The 17,793-nt window shown below is 51.2% G+C and overlaps 1 protein-coding gene across 3 annotated transcripts in view; it reads right to left on the bottom strand.

Moving 5' to 3' along the window:
- The window catches only part of PDE10A (phosphodiesterase 10A), an 83,762-nt gene extending 69,676 nt beyond the window's left edge, over nt 1–14,086 (bottom strand). For all 3 annotated transcript variants that reach the window (XM_078877362.1, XM_078877364.1, XM_078877365.1), the window contains exon 1: nt 13,934–14,086. In XM_078877362.1, coding sequence (XP_078733488.1) covers nt 13,934–13,991 — 58 coding nt within the window. In that variant the 5' untranslated portion in view covers nt 13,992–14,086. The remainder of the gene's footprint in view (nt 1–13,933) is intronic.
- Nucleotides 14,087–17,793: the final 3,707 nt, after the last annotated feature.

Genomic DNA, 17,793 nt, shown 5'->3' with positions numbered 1-17,793 from the left:
TTTATTTTTTTTTATCTTAATTGCAAACTGCTGAAACAAAATGAAGGTGTCCACGTTGGAGCCCAGAGGTGGGAAAAAGTCATTGTTATGCAAGTCCAAGTCGAGTCGCAAGTCATCAAATTCATGACTCGAGTCTGACTCGAGTCCAAGTCACATGACTCGAGTCCACACCTCTGTTGGAGCCCCTCCCCCAAACTCCGCCCATGGTCAGATCGTGTAAATATAAAATTATAAATGTGTCATTTAACCCACTACCACCCGACACGGCCAATGAGCGAGGTTTGCCACGAAAACAAAACGTGCAAGTTAGTTACTTCAGCCCGCCGGTGTGTTCGAGAGTAAACCTCGGTGTAATCAGCTTGTAAACACAACGCAAATGAACTTATACTGTCCTACGTACAATTCTGATACAGCTAAACAGGCATGTTACCACCCGGAGAGGCCGCATTGTTATTTATGTAGGGACAAGCAATTCAGGATGGTAACAGTCTCGCAAGAGAGAGAGAGAAACGTTATATATAAACTCCGGGCGCCTCATTGAACAATAGCGCACTTTCGTTCCAGACCAGTCCACGCCCGGATGTTTACCGAGGTCTAGTATTTGGGAAGTGTCTATTAAAAACAAACCACCACCTCAATGATGTGACACGGAGAGAGAGAGAGAGCGAGCGAGCACACTTGCGACAAAACAAGTCGACAGCACGACTTTGGCTTGAATTTCTACGCAGCGATTCGCGACAGAATTCCTTCCACACCGCGACGATTGAACGCGACGTCAGTTTCCCGTAACTGTCACGACATTTTGCCGTCTCCTTTTCGTGTTTCGGAGGTATCTCGAGCACGAATTGCGATTGCTTCAAAGTTATTCGGCTGCAGTGTCACTCGACACGTTACCTGCCAAGTATTCCAATCGTTGCATCTTTACGTTGTCCACACGGTCAGAAAATTACGACTATGTACAACCACCCAGCCGTTGATTACTCCGGAAAACGGTTTATTATTTAATGAGTAACGGCGATGTTTTTGACCGTTTATATATTATTCAAAACTTAAATTATTCTTATTTCACAAATATTCGACCAGAGATATGAACGTATATTTGTTGTTATTAAATGAACGAACGACAATTATGGCATAAGGATACTTTTTTAAAAAACGGACAATGTATTTCTGTGGACCTTACATCGTACAATATATCGTAGTAATAATGTATTGACATCTCACTACAGCCCGCTGTGGGGGTCATGGGGGTCGTGAGGGTCGTGGGGGTCACGGACGTCGTAGGAGTCAAGGGGGTCATGGGGGTCGTGGGAGTCCGGTCACCCCCCGCAAAATGTGTGGATGTGGCGAAAAAAGACACCCACAGCATTTTGACAAAAAAATCAATGTTTCTTTGATTCTGCGATTTCCCCCACCCCCCTCCCTTTCTTAAGAAACGTTCATGATTGCCGATCGCAGAGCCTCAAAAGCGTCAGAGTGGCGCACGCAGAGTGAGCTCAGCAATGAGTCGGCAGCAGGCGGATGTTGCGTACAATTCACATCTTCATCTTGCAGCATAGCAGAGTTCATCTCCTCTGATCCTGTGACGAAGTTTGCGAAGTGGGGGGGGGGGAGTGGGCGAAGTTGACAGACCCTGTCTGTAGAGAAACCAGAACCCACCGGGAACCATTCACAAAGAGGGCACACCACCCACACCCCCCTCCGCGACTTGTCTTCGAGTGTCTTCGGGCTCTGCTGTCACCGTCCTTAAAATCCGACGCGGCCCAACTTTTCCGTACCTCTCGAGCTTGCACTGACAGGCGTGGTGACGTTTTATCACCCCCCACCCCCACCACCAACCCCGGCATGACCGCACCTCCGATTACGTACGGTACAAAAGAAGTTCAACATACGTACGTATCCTCAGACGTGACCCCACGCACTTTTATGAATTTGTTCCTCTGACTGACGCTGTCAAATACTGACCCCCATCCCCCCCCCCCCCCCGCGTCTCTCTGAACTTTTGCCTCTGGTGAGCATAGCGCGAGGTTCTCTCCTTCTCCTGTGTAGGTCCCACTGTCTGAAACAACACTTGCCTCGCTGTCCGCGCGTGTGCAGCGAGCATTCCTCACACGAATTCCAGAGCAAAGGAAAATCCCTCGTCGATGACCCCACTGGTTTGACTCAACGTCTCTTCAGAGCCCACTTCTCTTTTATGTAACGAATTAAAGTTGTGTATTCATCTGCATCGTGCATTCCATTCTCCCGCTGCGTGTCATGCGCATGCACAAGAGTGCCGCACACATTTATGGGTAGGGCGCACAACGAGTGATAACTTTTGCGTCTTTGCGTGCGTTTAGTTTGTTGTCATTCGGCTGTGTACGGTGCGAAAGAAGTTCATCGTACAATGGTCAGGGCACCTGGCTGTGTAATCTCGCCGAGTGAGTTCGACGCACCGCCACGGCCAACACGAATAGCAGGGCGAGCGATTTCGCGAACCGATTGCTGGGACATTCGTTCAGCAACTTGCACCGGCCGTCGTGGTTAAAGGATCCTCAAACAACCTCCGTGAGCGACAGAGTGGTGGGGGGAAGAGTAGGCATTCATCCAGAAGTTGATTGACATAGGTGCGGAAAATGACGATTAAATACGATTGAAATCTAAATCAAGTATGCAGTCAAAAGTGGTGTACACATATCAAATGGGACTACTGTTTAAACACAGCATGAATGTCTAACATCTATTAATTGCGTCTTAATGGTGCTTCCCAATCACCATTCAATGCAATCCCGTTCTACTATTTTGTAACAACGCGCACAAACGCTTTGGCAATCCAATGGTGGATTACACGCTCCCAGCGCCATGCTGTTCATGGTGAATGTTTGACCATACTTCACTATTACTTGTTAGTTCAAGTTGCTTTGATGATCAAGCGGTGGGGTGGGAGGGGGGAAGTAGGGTGGTGCGGGGGGGGGCAGGCCAGTTGTGACATCGCTCGCCACTGATGATAGCCAAGCCGGGGAATCAAACCCAGGTCGCCGGGTTCGAAGCACAGTGCGTCAACCACGTCACCATCCGCTGCATTCTGCTGCATTCGCGTTATTTCTCTAAGACAACATATTCCACATTTCTGTAGGCCACTCTCCTCTCATCTCCCTCCCTCTCCCACCGCACACGACGCAGACACCGAGGGAGCGGAGTGCTTTGCGTCGCGATAGCAAACATCCACTCCCATGCACATTGCTCGCTCACTCACATGCACAAAGGCACATATCCCCCTTATAGCCTTGACATCATTTTGGGGTAAGTGCTGTTAGCGAGCACCTATGAAGGCCGGCACGGCACACAACGCGCGACCCCCTTTGTCTCCCCAGTGGGCGATGTTTGCACACTGCACCAGGTATTGATTTGCAGCTGAGTCGACCTGGGGGAGGCACAGGACCGGTTCAGACAATCGTCGCTGTTATTGGCCTCGAACGGGATATCGAACTCGGGCACACTGGATTTCGTAGTGCAGTGCGCCAACCACCACGCCACCACTCCCCCCACACATTGCACGAACACACACACGCCACTGGCCATCAGCCTGCCAGTTAGAATTGAGGTCAGTGCCCCTGTACTGCGGGGCACTTTGGACGGACTGCGATACACATCGGCAACGCACCCTTGTGGCGCTGACGCTCGCTGGACCCGTGCCAATCACCGCTCGTTCGGTCTTCAAGCTACTCGTGAAATGTCCACGTGACAAGAAGAGAGTTGACACTCGGTCCCCGGAGGTCCGGGTGTCCAGCCAGGTGGCTCAGCTGTAGAGCGAGCGGCTCGCGAACGGAAGGTCGCGAGTTCAACTCCTGTGTGGGCGGATTGACTCAGCCCATCGTCCCTCCGTGGAGGGGCAATGAAATTGGCGCCCACTTTGTGGTGAGGTCCACAGTGGGGTTGTCCTCATGGAGAGGCTCACCCCTAGCCATAGGAATGTGGAATGTCCACCACTGGCCTCAAGGTTATAAAGAGATGTGCGCCACGTGAGGGCACATTTGAGGAATAAATCGCTCCGACTTGACTACAGACTGGTCACAGATCTTCCTCGGATGAATAATGATGCCACGCTGAAGCGAACGACCCGCAGCGCCCACGCCAGATGGGGCATCCACCGCCCATTCAAAGCGGACGGTCGGAGAGAGACAGAGAGAGACAGAGAGACAGAGAGAGACAGAGAGAGACAGAGAGACAGAGAGAGAGACAGAGAGACAGAGAGACAGAGAGAGACAGAGAGTGAGACAGAGAGAGAGAGACAGAGAGACAGAGAGAGACAGAGAGAGAGAGAGAGCCCTGGCGACATGCGACTGCGGAAATCCAGACCACGGCCGTAGGGGGGCCCATAGGGGACCGCCTCGCGACCCGCGGTTAAAGTCAGCGGAGGCGTTGTGAAGACACCCCCCCCTCGGCTTCCACCCGAGGCTGTGCTCCGGCTATCTGTCCTGCACGTGATGGACTACGTCAGTTGCGAGACAGAGCCACGCGCGAGAAGACTCGCAGTGCTCGAGTCTTTTATCTCGCGTGTGACGACAAGTTCCACGGATGCACGTGTTTTATTGCGCCCGATTAGAACGAGGCGGGGACCTAGAGGTAATTTTACGTCTTTCGTGTAAGCTGTCATTTTAGAGGCCCAGTCACTGTATTTATTGGCAAAATAAACTCAACTTGCTCACGTCCGAATGTAACTGCACAGTTTTGTTGCCTTGGAGTCTATATATCCTTGGGTTTTTTCGGTAAAGTTACGTAGGTAAAAAATTTTAATTAAAATAAAAAATAAAAATCACGACGTTTCGGAGGCAACACAAGCCTCCGTCTTCAGGTGGAACCGTCACAGCACGCTCGCTGTATCAAGTAAATGAAAAAATTCCAAGAGATCCGACCCCGTATATATACTGGTTGAGGGGAGAGGAGCCAGGGCAGGCCCCTGGATAGGAGTTTTCTTATTACTATGGTAAGGTTGGTGCGGCTGAAGCTACGGCTAGTCTACATAACAAAGGACTGAGCCTTTGTTATGTAGGCTGGCTGAGAGGGGGGGGGGGTGCCAGAGTTGTTCAAGTGCGGCTGCAGCTAATGGGACCGAGCCTCTGCCATGTAGATGGTAAAAGCAAAAAAGGCAGGTCAGGAAGAAACAGCCTCCTGCTACGTTGCTTGGTGGGTAAAACTTAAAGCAGGAAAACCAGCGTTTTCCTGCTTTAAGAGACTGGCCCCTGCCATAGGTGAGTGGAATTTCCACCGCTGGTTTACGGTGTCAAACAAAATGATAAGCACTGTGTCGATGCTCATGAGCAGGAAACCGCTTTGACTTAAAAAAGAAACTAAATACTTGTTGATATGTTTAAAAATCAATATATATCACGTGACAGATTTTTGAGCGCATGATACAGGACCACAGCCGATTAAAACAACCGCACCTGCCCACGTATAAATGTCAAACGTCCAGACTCACGCTCTCCTATTTCTTTGCTTACACACCGGTTACGTTTTACCATTCCGCACCCATTACATGTATTGCTACTGACGCAAGTTACTAGAAAAGAGTACACACCAACAATCTACAAAGCTCTTCACAAAAAAGGAGCCGCACATCAAATACACGTCACGGCTGTGTCGCCTTTTTTAAAATCACGGTTTTGCCGAGCACGTTCCCAAAGGCTCCAAAATGCCAAGCGTCCAGTAACAAACATCACTATTGAGAGTTGTGATTAATAGTTAAACTATTTTTTTTTATTTTTTACCAGGTAAGGCCACAATGAGCAGGCAAAAAAACTGGAAGCGCACGTTTCAAAAATCTGGAGGGGGAAAAACCCCGGAGGACCCTGGAGAAAAATCCACACGACCACGGGAGAGAGAGAGAGACACGCAAACTCCAAATATCTTGATTTGAAGCTTTCGTGACTACAGAAATCCATACACGATGATGTGCTGCTCGCAGCAGACATCGGCAGCTATCGCGAGTTTCACCCGAAGACGAACGCTGCTCGTGTTGCGTTCGAAACGTCGTGATTTATTTTAGTTTGTTTATACCTATGTGACTTATAAACTCCAAATATACAGGCGTCTGGGTCGGGATCGAACCCACGACCCTAGTCCTGCATACCAGGCGAGGCGGATGAACAACATCTTACCACCGTCGTCGGTACAGAGTCGCAGTAAAGATGCGCCAGCATGTTCACGACACAGAAGCCAGCACGGTGGCCACACACAACGCACAAATACAATTCTCTCATTTCCCTCCCGGGCGCACCGCAGTTGCATTGAACTTTCTCGCTGCATCTTCTTGGTTCTTTCTTATTTCCCTTCTACGTGACTTTACCGAAAGAACCAAGAAGATGAATCCCTGCAGTCACGAAAGCTTTAAATCGAAATTTCTCGCTGCAGTAAACAAAAATAAAACTGCCCCCCCCCCCTTCGCGCGACACGTTCCTTAACTCGCGCCACGAAAATTGCGATTTTAAAACGAACTACATCGACCGTTCGTTTTCGCAACTCGACATTTGCGGTCGGGCGTCTTGTCGGCGAGAGAGGAAGTTGTTTTTGTGTTTCTCTCTCTCTCTCCTTGGCGCCCAGATAACGAGGGGGTGGGTGTCTGCGCTATCGTTGTGCGACACGCGCGCCGTCCTGAAGCGTCACGGCGAGCACGATTAGTCCTCCCCACGGACTCGCGGACAAAAGACAAAGATCCCCCGTGTAGCCTGTAACAGACCGTCGGGGCAAGTGCTGTTAGCGAGCACCTATGAAGGCCGGCACGGCACACGAGGGGGTGGTGGGGTGGCCAGCACCACGCCCGATCGCCTTTGTTTCCCCAGTGGGCGATGTTTGCGCACCGCACCAGGTACTAATTTGCGACTGAGTCGACATAGGGGAGGCTCAGGACCGGTTCAGATAATCGTCACGGGTGTTGGCCGTGAGCGGCAATCGAACTCGGGTCGCCGGGTTCGTAGCGCAGCGTAGCGCTGACCCCTACACTGCTGCCCCCCCATCCCAACTCATATTCGGGGCACGGACAGACAGACACGGCGGTGACGCGACAATGTGCGGCGTGGCGCGCATACACTCGCCCGGCAAAGTCCGCGAAGCACAAGTGACCGAGAGGGCCAGACTCGTGGCGCATGGCTTAGACAAAGAGGGGTTTTGCTTTCAAAGCCACGAGCCGCATGCTTAGGGCCAAGAGCAGGCCCAGCGAGAAGGGGGGGGGGTGTATGACGTGGGTCCCCCCCACCCTTGAGAGAGGAGTGCAGTGTCTGCTTTGTGTTTGATTGAAATCGTGACCCGTGCCAGCTTGCGCATAGCTGCTACGGTTCGGTTGAAAACACTTGTCCGTGTTTAGCACCAACGCACTATCAATTGACCCGAGTCAGTTTGCGGAATTTTCTTTCATCTTTTATAATGTTTGTTTGTAAGTGCGATAAGTTTTGAGCAGATGGCTACCCCCCCCACCACCCACCCACCGTTACAAACCTGCCTGTGCACCAGCCAGAGGTCGCAAACGGATTTTGATTCCTTACCCGTACCCGTACCCGGCCGCACCAGGGTCGCAAACGGCTACCCGTACCCGTACCCGGCCGGGTACGGGTAGCCGGGTATCGGGTAGGGTACGGATATCGGGTACCCGGTTGCGACCTCTGGCACCAGCACGATATGTACTGACGTTTCAGTGAGGTCGGTTTAAACAACAAACACGGGGAATGCAGATTTGCCGTTCGGTTGTCCAGCAAAGCGGTGTTCATTGTTGGCCACGTGGCTTCAGCGGTGCAAACTCCACAGCCCTCGTCCCGCCCCGTGTGCCCTTCCTGGCCAAATGTGGGAGTTTAGCATCGCGTAAAATGTCACCGGCAACCTTGAGCGAGGACACTTTACTATTCGGTTGTGAATGTGCGACTACGGATACGCTTCTGCGGCCGTCTGGAACGATCTTCCTTGCGACATTAGGAAGCCGCTGGAGTTATGCACTCTAAAATCATCTAGGGTTGAAAACTAATTTCTTTATAACTGCTTTTTGTGTTTTGTTTGTTGTGCTTCCCTCCCACACCCCCAATTAGCACGGTTGGCTACGTACATACACAAGCCGACACTTTCTCAATTATCGTATACATCCAAAAAAAAGTTACCAAAAGCCGGCTTAAAAAATTCAATTTTTGGATGACTTTAAATTTTTTTTTTCTCAAAACTGATCCAGAAATGTTATGTCACAGGAAGTGATGTCACTTCCATAGGGGTCACTTCTTTGCTTTTCCCACCAAAAGAGCAGCCACCACGGGAAGTCATTGAGACGATGCGTTGGTGTCGCTTTTTACTTTACGTATAAATATATAAACATCCTCACATTAAAATTATGTTTTTGCCGATTATATTTAAAATAAATATATTAAAATTACATTTTAGTTCAAAAATGTTAAAAGGACATAAATGCGGGTCATAAACAATTAACGTTATACGAAAAAAATATTTCACGTTTAAATCCATGGCAATGAGAAATACAACCTGAAAATAGCCCGCAAAATTGAATACAAAACTCACCGCAAATATTCAGCAATGTGATATGTACACATTACTCAACCGGGAGATGAAATACTGGCCAGTTGAGACACAAGATCCAAGATCCAGGGCGACCTGGCTTACGTCAAGTCATTGTGAAGGCACGCATTGTCTAGGAACATTTAACATTTCGTGAACCTAGCCAAGATTTGACGAAAGTACAGTGCTGTACTTTAAGAAACACGTCACGCTCTCGAAATCAACGACGGTGGATCTCTCTCGCCGTCTGCGGTGGGCACGCAAAGAGTGGAGCCCATTCCAGAATCTTACAACTTTTGAGTTGTCTCACTTTTTTGTTTTTAACGCGACTATTCGGCGATAATTCATTGGCAAATGGTGCACAAGCGCAAATAATCATTTAAAAAAACAGGAACAAATATATAAAACCGGCAACGTTTTGGCCAAATAGCCCTGACGTCATAGCATAATAAATACACTCCTGAGATGCCGGGCAAATAGTGGGATAATAGTTATGTTGGGTGATGTGTTGATGAAGTGGGTGGGGCGGCGGCGCAGTGATTAGCACACTCACTCGCACCACCGCACAGGCCTCTACCTGAGTTCAAGTTCCGGTCACAGCTCGAGAACGTTGGTCGTAGCGGCGAGATGCAGTTCTGAATCCCCCCCTCCCCATTTCACCAACTCTCCGTGAGCAGTGTTGTGAAGTACGGTCAAACAACCCCCAAGACCGACATATGGTCTGGCGGGGGGGGGGGGCATTACCCCGCGTTAGATAGACCAAGTGCTGTACATATGTGTTCTCTACACAGTAAATGGAATCAGAATCTTTATTTGTACCGGAAGAATGCGATGAGCTATGAATCACTTTTTGACAGACGTCCAAAGTGGTATCACTGAGGGCGGGATTTTTTTGAAGGAGCCCTGGCAAAGGGCTTGAGAGAGGTGAGCGCAAAAGGGCAATCGAGGTGTGACACAACAACCCGCACCTCCGATTCGCACGGTTGGCATGACGTTCAACATGCATACAATACAGCACAAGCGTCCGAATCACTGGTGACTGCAATATCGCCAGATATGTCAAAAGGTTGGATGTGAGAACATCTACAGAAAATTACAGTTACGAAATACACAATTGCTGTCCGTTACCGGACAAAGAATTACGTGAAAGACTGCATTAAAAGATGGGGGGGGGGGGGGGTTGCGGGAATGGTGCTTCACTGTGCTCTACAAGTACTGTAAGGGAATGTGCGGGTGATTGAGAAGGCATCGCTGTGCACGCGAAAAAGGTCGGATTCGTCCACGGCAAAATGAAATGACAGTCGCACCATCACGCGCACACACTGCACTGGACACGAGCCGAGAATCGATGCAGGCGGCAGACGTGACGCACGAACGTGGGGCTCGCGTGCGCAACATTTCAGTCGCTGGGATAGACGTTTCACTCGGAACCCCGACCAGAACCCCCGGTGATGAGAAATCGCGACCGCATATGCGACCTCGGTGACCGTGCACTAACGCGTGTATCGACAACCTCAGCGTAATTGTTTGGCTGCTGGTGATCGTCAAGTTCAGCGTAGTGGAGGTGGGGTGGGGGGGGCGATAATGGTGGCCCAAAGCGATTAAACCTCTTTAAAATTAACCCACCAGGGTCTTCTTTAATGACGGCGTCATGCAACTCGGTCGATGAGACGCGTAGAATTCACGGAACTTGCATTACCAGTTGATCCAGTGCTACAAACAAAATAAACGTAAAAACTGGTCCGAGTGGCAAGCCCATCTACAACTACTGTGGGTCAAATCTGGTATTACCGTCGCCATCATAATAATCATCAGCGGCAGCCGTGATATTTCATCCACTTCTGGATTAAAGGGCCTCGAAAATCTCGGGCCGTCTCTCACGGCAGTGACCCATGACCTGGGCCACGTACAAAGAGGTCGCCTCTGATCTGGGCCACGTACAAAAAGGTGATCCATGACCTGGGCCACGTAGAAATAGATCCTGGGCCACCTCTTGCCCGCCGGCTCCCAATGCCGCTGCCACCGTCTTAAGCCCTTTGATAGCGACGTCAACTGCCTCAGTCACGCGATGCGGCAAGGCACAGGTGTGCATTCCACTCGCGTTCTTTGGGTCTTTCGGTAAAGTCACGTAGATAGCGTTCACAGAAAATAACAACAAAAAACTACGACGCTTCGATCGCAACACGCAACACAAGCGGTCGTCATCAGGACTCGCGGTCAATGTACGCGCGTGCACCTTGAGCGAGTCGGGAAAAATTTCGTGAAGGTCTCCGCAACCGTGACCTATTAAACAGCTAAATACAAAGCGCAGCTATTGGGGGGGGGGGGGGACAGGGGGTCAGAATGACACAGCATTGGTTGGGGGGGGTGGCACGCTGATGTGCACCCCCACACTCCACCAGTGCCGTGGGGTGCCCCTGGCAGGGTCTTCAAAGTGACGTTACACTTCGATCGAAATCGATTGCAGCGAGGGGGACCTTTTACTCATGTGGGCTAGCAAGCGCGAAATCAAATTAAATATGGCTTAAGGCTTCCAGAGGAGGCAATGTCCCGTGCATACGACTGCACTGTAAAACAAACGCAGACACATACACCGTGCGCGCATTTGTGCGTACGGAACCATAATTGCACAAGCAAAATAACCGGCCATGTTCTATGCACTGCTGGATGAGGGGGGGGGGCTCCCCGGTGCCGCCTCCACCCCGATTTGACGGTCTTGCCACGACGGGTTTCCATCTCGCTCCTGCGCGACCTGCCCGAATCGTATCTCTCTGGGCGGCGGTCTCTCCCCCTTGCTCCCTCCTTTCGACTGCGACTCTGTCGCTAGTCTCGCCCCGTCAGCTGTCACCTATCCCCCACCCCCCCGTCTAAGCCACGCGTACAGGAGCCACTTTTCCAAACGGTTCAAAGTGATGTCCCTCGATTTTGTCCTCCGGGACTCACGTTCCCGTCTCTCAGTGCGATTCCAAGCGTGGCTCTCTCGGTGTGCACTTGTCGGGGTTGTTATTCCACCTTCTTTGTTACTTCCGATCGGCGCGGTCGGCTACGAACGGTGCGAAAGAAGTTCAACGTACTGTACCCGTCCATATTTACAATCCACGTGTCAGAGCAGGCGATACGGACCGATTGCAAAACTATCCTCTATAGGCACACTGAAATACTACTTTTTGTCATTTAAAAATAATTGAGGTTGTAATTCATTGATTTAAAAGTTGCGCATTATACCCATGGGCACACGCATTGCGTATTACACAGACACGTACAACAGCGGGATCTTGTAAGGTCGCAGTGGAGCTGACGTTAAAACGAAACAGATCTATGTTATTTGTCCAGATGTCACATTTTCTAGAGACGCATTCAGTTTGCTTTGTACAATACCCTCCGGCATCATTGAACAGGAACACAATCATCGGATTAATACGAGGCCGTGGGTACGCTGACACACACACACCCCAGAGACACGGAGACACAACTTGATATCGACATAGGGAAACTCATGGCGAGAAACAGACAAAACGCAGATATGTGGGCAGACTTACAGATGGGCAGACAGCCAGCTCGACTGCCACGCAGACGGACACAGAAAACTGCATTCGTATGTAAAAGCATATTACAAAAGAGGGAGAACAGGAGACACGAGCAGACGCGGAGACAGAAACGATTGACGAACCCCAAACAGATCCACGGACACGGCTGTTTGATGGGCAGGTAGGCAGACGCACATGCACATGTACTGTACATAGAATCACTACAGACACACGGAACATATACAGAGATATAATTGATTAACATAGAGGCTGACAGACAGCCTTACCAAAGACAAAGACACAGGCAGGAACAAACAAGACACACACATAACATATACAAACACACAAGCTTATATAAACATAATAGGCTACGATAATATAGCTTTTCTTTCACGATCTCAGCCCAAAACAACTATATTATGGATCATATTGGTCGCGAAAGCCTACGCTACCATATACACTGCCTTCATGACAAATAGGCAAACAGACTAAATATCCCATGTATAGCTCAAACAGAATGTTGGGGCAAGTGCTGTTAGGCAGGCAGCTATGAAGGCCGGCACGGCACACGAAGGGGTGGGTGGCCAGCACCACACCCGGCTGCCTTTGTCTCCCCAGTGGGCGATGTTTGCACACCGCACCAGGTACTAATTTCAGGCTGAGTCGACCTAAGGGAGGCCCAGGACGGGCTCAGAAAATCGTCACCGGCGTTGGCCGTGAGCGGGGATTGAACTCGGGACGCGCGGGTTTGGAGCGCAGAGCGCTAACCACTGCACCACCGCTCCCCACGGAGTATGCACCCAGCGACACACAGACAGGTACCACACACAGACACACACACAGACACACGTACCATACACAGACACACACACAGACACACGTACCATACACAGACACACACACAGACACACGCACCATACACAGACACACACACAGACACACGTACCATACACAGACACACGCACCATACACAGACACACACACAGACACACGTACCATACACAGACACACACACAGACACACGTACCATAAACAGACACACACAGACACACACGTACCATACACAGACACACAGAGACACACACACGTACCATACAAAGACACACACACAGACGCACCCCATACAGATGTACCAAACACACAGATACACCCAGACGTACCATACACAGACACACACACACGTATAGTATAAACACACACACACAGACACACGTACCATACACAGACACACACACACGTGTAGTATAAACACACTCACACAAAACGCAAAGACCCCCTGCATAACCTCTAAGCGTATTGTCTGGGGAGTGGTGGGGTGGGGGGTCCAAGTTCTGTCGGCAAGCGCCACACGACCCCATCACGCACGAGGAGAGACAGACGCGTGACAGGCCAGACGGGAGAATAGTCCAACGTCTCAGAGCCCGCAGCAGCAGCAGCAGTCGTGAGCAGCAGCAGTCGTAGCAGCAGTAGCAGCAGCAGCAGTCGTAGCAGCAGTAACAGCAGCAGTAGCAGCAGTCGTGAGCAGCAGCAGTCGTAGCAGCAGTAGCAGCAGTAGCAGCAGCAGCCATAGCAGTAGTAGCAGCAGCCATAGCAGTAGTAGTAGCAGTAGTAGCAGCAGTAGTAGCAGCAGTAGTAGCAGTAGTAGCAGCAGCAGCCATAGCAGTAGCAGCAGTCATAGCAGTAGCAGCAGTAGCAGTAGTAGCAGCAGCAGTAGCAGCAGTAGTAGCAGCAGCAGCCATAGCAGTAGCAGCAGTCATAGCAGTAGCAGTAGTAGCAGCAGTAGCAGCAGTAGTAACAGCAGCAGCAGCCATAGCAGTAGCAGCAGTAGCAGTAGTAGCAGCAGCAGTAGCAGCAGTAGTAGCAGCAGCAGTACGTACTTGTGGCGAGGAAGCAGTCCGTAAGCCTCCGCAAGCAGCCGGTGTGCTCGTTATCCATAGTTGCTGTGACGCTACAGCTGCAGCTGCTGCTGCTGATGATGATGGTGATGAAGATTTCTTCCGTTCGGAATCTTCTTCAGCTGATGCGACGAATCAGCCCCCACCACCACCCCCCTCCCCCTCCTCTCCCACCCCCACCCCCCGTGTGTCACATAGCAAGGTTCCGGCACGACCAGGGCAGCCGTCTCTGGTGTGGTGCGGACGGTAGCGGGCCAAAGTAGCCTGGCCGGCAATAGCAGTCACCACCACCACCTCCTCCTCCTCCTCCACCCCCCCTCTTCTTTAAACAAGCCTCGTCTTAGCTATGCGCGCACACGCATAGATGCGGGAAGCTGCGTGGTCACTGCTCTTCGCTTCGCAGGTCTCTAATGATTTTGTATCCCAAACCTCCCAAACCTCGGCTGACAGTCAGGACCCCCCCTCCCCCACCACTCTAAGCCGGCCTACGGGAGCTGTTGCACCCTGGTAGCAGCAGCAGTAGCAGCAGCAGTAGCAGCAGCCAGCGCCAAGCTGTTGCAGGTCTCCCCGACTTGTTTCGCCGTCAGTCGTGGAGATCGTCGCTCTTGACGATTTCCTCTTCGTGAATGGCACCGAATCGAGAGGCTTGCTCAAGAACGCACGAGCCAAGGCAAACCCCGTCAGCATCACTGGCTTAGCGGCGGACTGCTGCTGCTACTGCTGCTACGGCCAATATGCACTCCACGTGCATATTGCAATTCCACACGGGATATATGCCCTTAGCATGTCTGTTATATGTATTACAAATAAACGCGCGTGTGTGTGTGTCTATGTGTATATGTGGCCGAGACGTTCGAGATGTACGGCCTGTCAGACAGACTCACGGCACCAGCAATGTCCCATCGCGCTGCAAGACGACTTCAAATACATCCATCCCATGCATCCCTAAGAGCACACATCAATCTATCGCTGTGAACTTGGCAGCATTGTGTCTCTCTCTCTCTGTCTGTGTCTGCCTGTCCGTCTTCTTTCAACTTGCGTGCCTGCCTCTTTCTACAAACCCAACTTGTGTTCCATCTCCTGCTCTGTCGAAACCATCTATCGCCTCTCTCTCTTTCTCTCCAGCAGCGTTGTGGCTCCCTCTCGCTCTGCGGCGCGTGTCTCTGTGTGTGCCACTCAGTCTCTCTCTCTCGACTCTCTCGCTCCCTACGTCATCGCCTGATGCACCACCCCCCACCCCACTCCCAACCTCACGGCGAAGCAAACGCCCCACACACACGCACGCAGCAGGCTAACACACACAGCAGGCACACACACAACAGGCACACACACAGCAGACACACACACAGCAGGAACACACACAACAGGCACACACACAGCAGACACACACACAGCAGACACACACACAGCAGGCACACACACAACAGGCTAACACACACAGCAGGCACACACACAACAGGCACACACACAGCAGACACACACACAGCAGGCACACACACAACAGGCACACACACAGCAGACACACACACAGCAGGAACACACACACAGCAGGCTAACACACACACACGCACGCAGCAGCCACACACGCACACAGCAGGATCACACACACACACAGCAGGATCACACACACACAGCAGGATCACACACACAGCAGGATCACACACACACACAGCAGGATCACACACACACACAGCAGGATCACACACACAGCAGGATCACACACACACAGCAGGATCACACACACACACAGCAGGATCACACACACACAGCAGGATCACACACACACACAGCAGGATCACACACACACGCAGCAGACACACACACACAGCAGGCACACACACACACAGCAGGCACACACACAGCAGCAGGTTAACACACACACACGCACGCAGCAGCCACACACACACACACGCAGCAGGCACACACACGCACGCAGCAGCCACACACGCACGCAGCAGCCTAGCGGTGTGGCAACGGCATCGTCTGCCTGGCGTGACGTCAGCTGAGAGCTGATTTACCCTCGAGATTGCAGTTACGCACTCGTTTATTTCATTTTATATTTAACTTTTCCTTCCTGCGTGTGTGTGGAGAGGGGGGGTTCCCCTTCTCCCCTCCTACCCCCCACCACACTGCCACTCTTTACCCGCAAAACACGCAGCCTCCACTCGCCTCCCCTTGCTGCTATTTTCTGCGGTATCGCCTCGTGCACCTGCAGTACTGCAATGACTGCCGTGCAGTTGTGGTTTTTTTTCCCCCATTCTCCTTTCTAGCCTTCCTCTTCTGAGACATCGCAGTCCTGCGTTGACCGCACTGAACGGAATGCATCCGTGCTGTTAATTTTTGATCTGGCATCGCTCGCTCGCTCGCTCAGTCGCGCGTTGTTTTGTGTTGTTGCTGTTGCAGTGTCAGCGAACGAGCCCGTCAACTCATTTCCCCATCCGGCCTGGAGATCCACTCACGACTTGAACAACAGCTCCCCGAGCCCAAAAACAAAATCAACACCAATATATATAGCTCGCCATTCGCCGCTAAATGACGACGCCTGTGACAGGCGGGTGCACGTTGAGGCCACGTGAAGTCATCTTCTTGGTTCTTTCGGTAAAGTCACGTCGAAGGGAAGTAATAAAATAATAAAAATAAAACATAATAAAATAATTCTCACGACGTTTCGGCCACAACGCAAGCAGCCGTCCTCAGGTGAAGACCAGGTCTGTCGGGGAGCCACGTGAAGTGTCGAAGGGACATTCCCAGCAGGTACCATGGGTTGGCTGACTGAGATGATCGGTAGATGCACCACCAGCTGTACCCCCTACTGTGCCAACTTGCAGCATTTTAGCCGCCCGGTGCTCCGCTCGTTGTTGTGAGCGTCGCTTCTCTGCCCTCCGTTGTTGCTGGAGGGCGACTGTCTCCAACTGCCCAGTAGCAGCAGCGTCCTTCACGAGCCTCCTCCGTAGAGGTCGATCTTGACACCGCTGGTCACAGTCATCGGCAAGTCCACTCAGCTCCACATCCTCCCCGTAGCGTATCAGCCCCATCTCTTCTCCAGCCTATGTCGTGCCCGTTTAGATAAAAAAAAACCTCACAAATAACAATTCCTGCCCCTCTCAGCTCTGAGCAAACCCCCTTACTTTGATTTAACTTTTTGATTTGCTCTCCCTTGATTGACAAAGAAGCAGGCGGGGGGGGATAAAAATTAAGGGGTTCTGCATCAGGCGGGACATCAATGTGGACTTCGCTCCATCAATCAGGAAGAGAGACTCTGGATTGTGCAAGTCGTGAGAGGGAACGTGTTGATGCACGTGCGAGTGAGAGGGAATGAACTGAAGGAAGTTGATATCGGGCAGGTAGTAAGAGGGAATGACTTGCTGGAGGAGGATGAGGAGGAGCAGGGAAGGAGAGGGTGAACAATGACGTTATAAACCAGTGGTTCTTACCCTGGGGTGTACGCACCCCCTGGGGATGCGAAATGCCCTTTCTGGGGGTGCGAAACATTCCAGATTTTTTTCGAAGGTAAATCAACGAAACACAAATTAGGCGCGGGTGCGTGAATACAACTAGTTTGTTTCATCAAACCTGTGTATTAACATTTTATATTCTTTACGTTTGAGAACCAAAGGTGTGCAAGGCTGCAGTCAAAGTTAAAAACCACTGTCATAGACGATGTTCAACACAGAAGGACGTGCGGGCAGGTAAACTAAAACTAAACGTTGTTTTATTTTACCGGGCAAGGCCCACTGAGCTATATAGCTCTTCTTCATAAGCGACCTGGCCACAAGGTGGCTTATCACGTGGACATGTACAGCAGCCAAATACTCTAAACGCGTGATGTTGATTCTGCATGT

Source organism: Lampetra fluviatilis, chromosome 47, assembly GCF_964198595.1.
Source record: "Lampetra fluviatilis chromosome 47, kcLamFluv1.1, whole genome shotgun sequence".
In the NCBI taxonomy this organism is placed as follows: domain Eukaryota; kingdom Metazoa; phylum Chordata; class Hyperoartia; order Petromyzontiformes; family Petromyzontidae; genus Lampetra; species Lampetra fluviatilis.
This window is presented reverse-complemented; position numbering and strand designations above follow the sequence as displayed.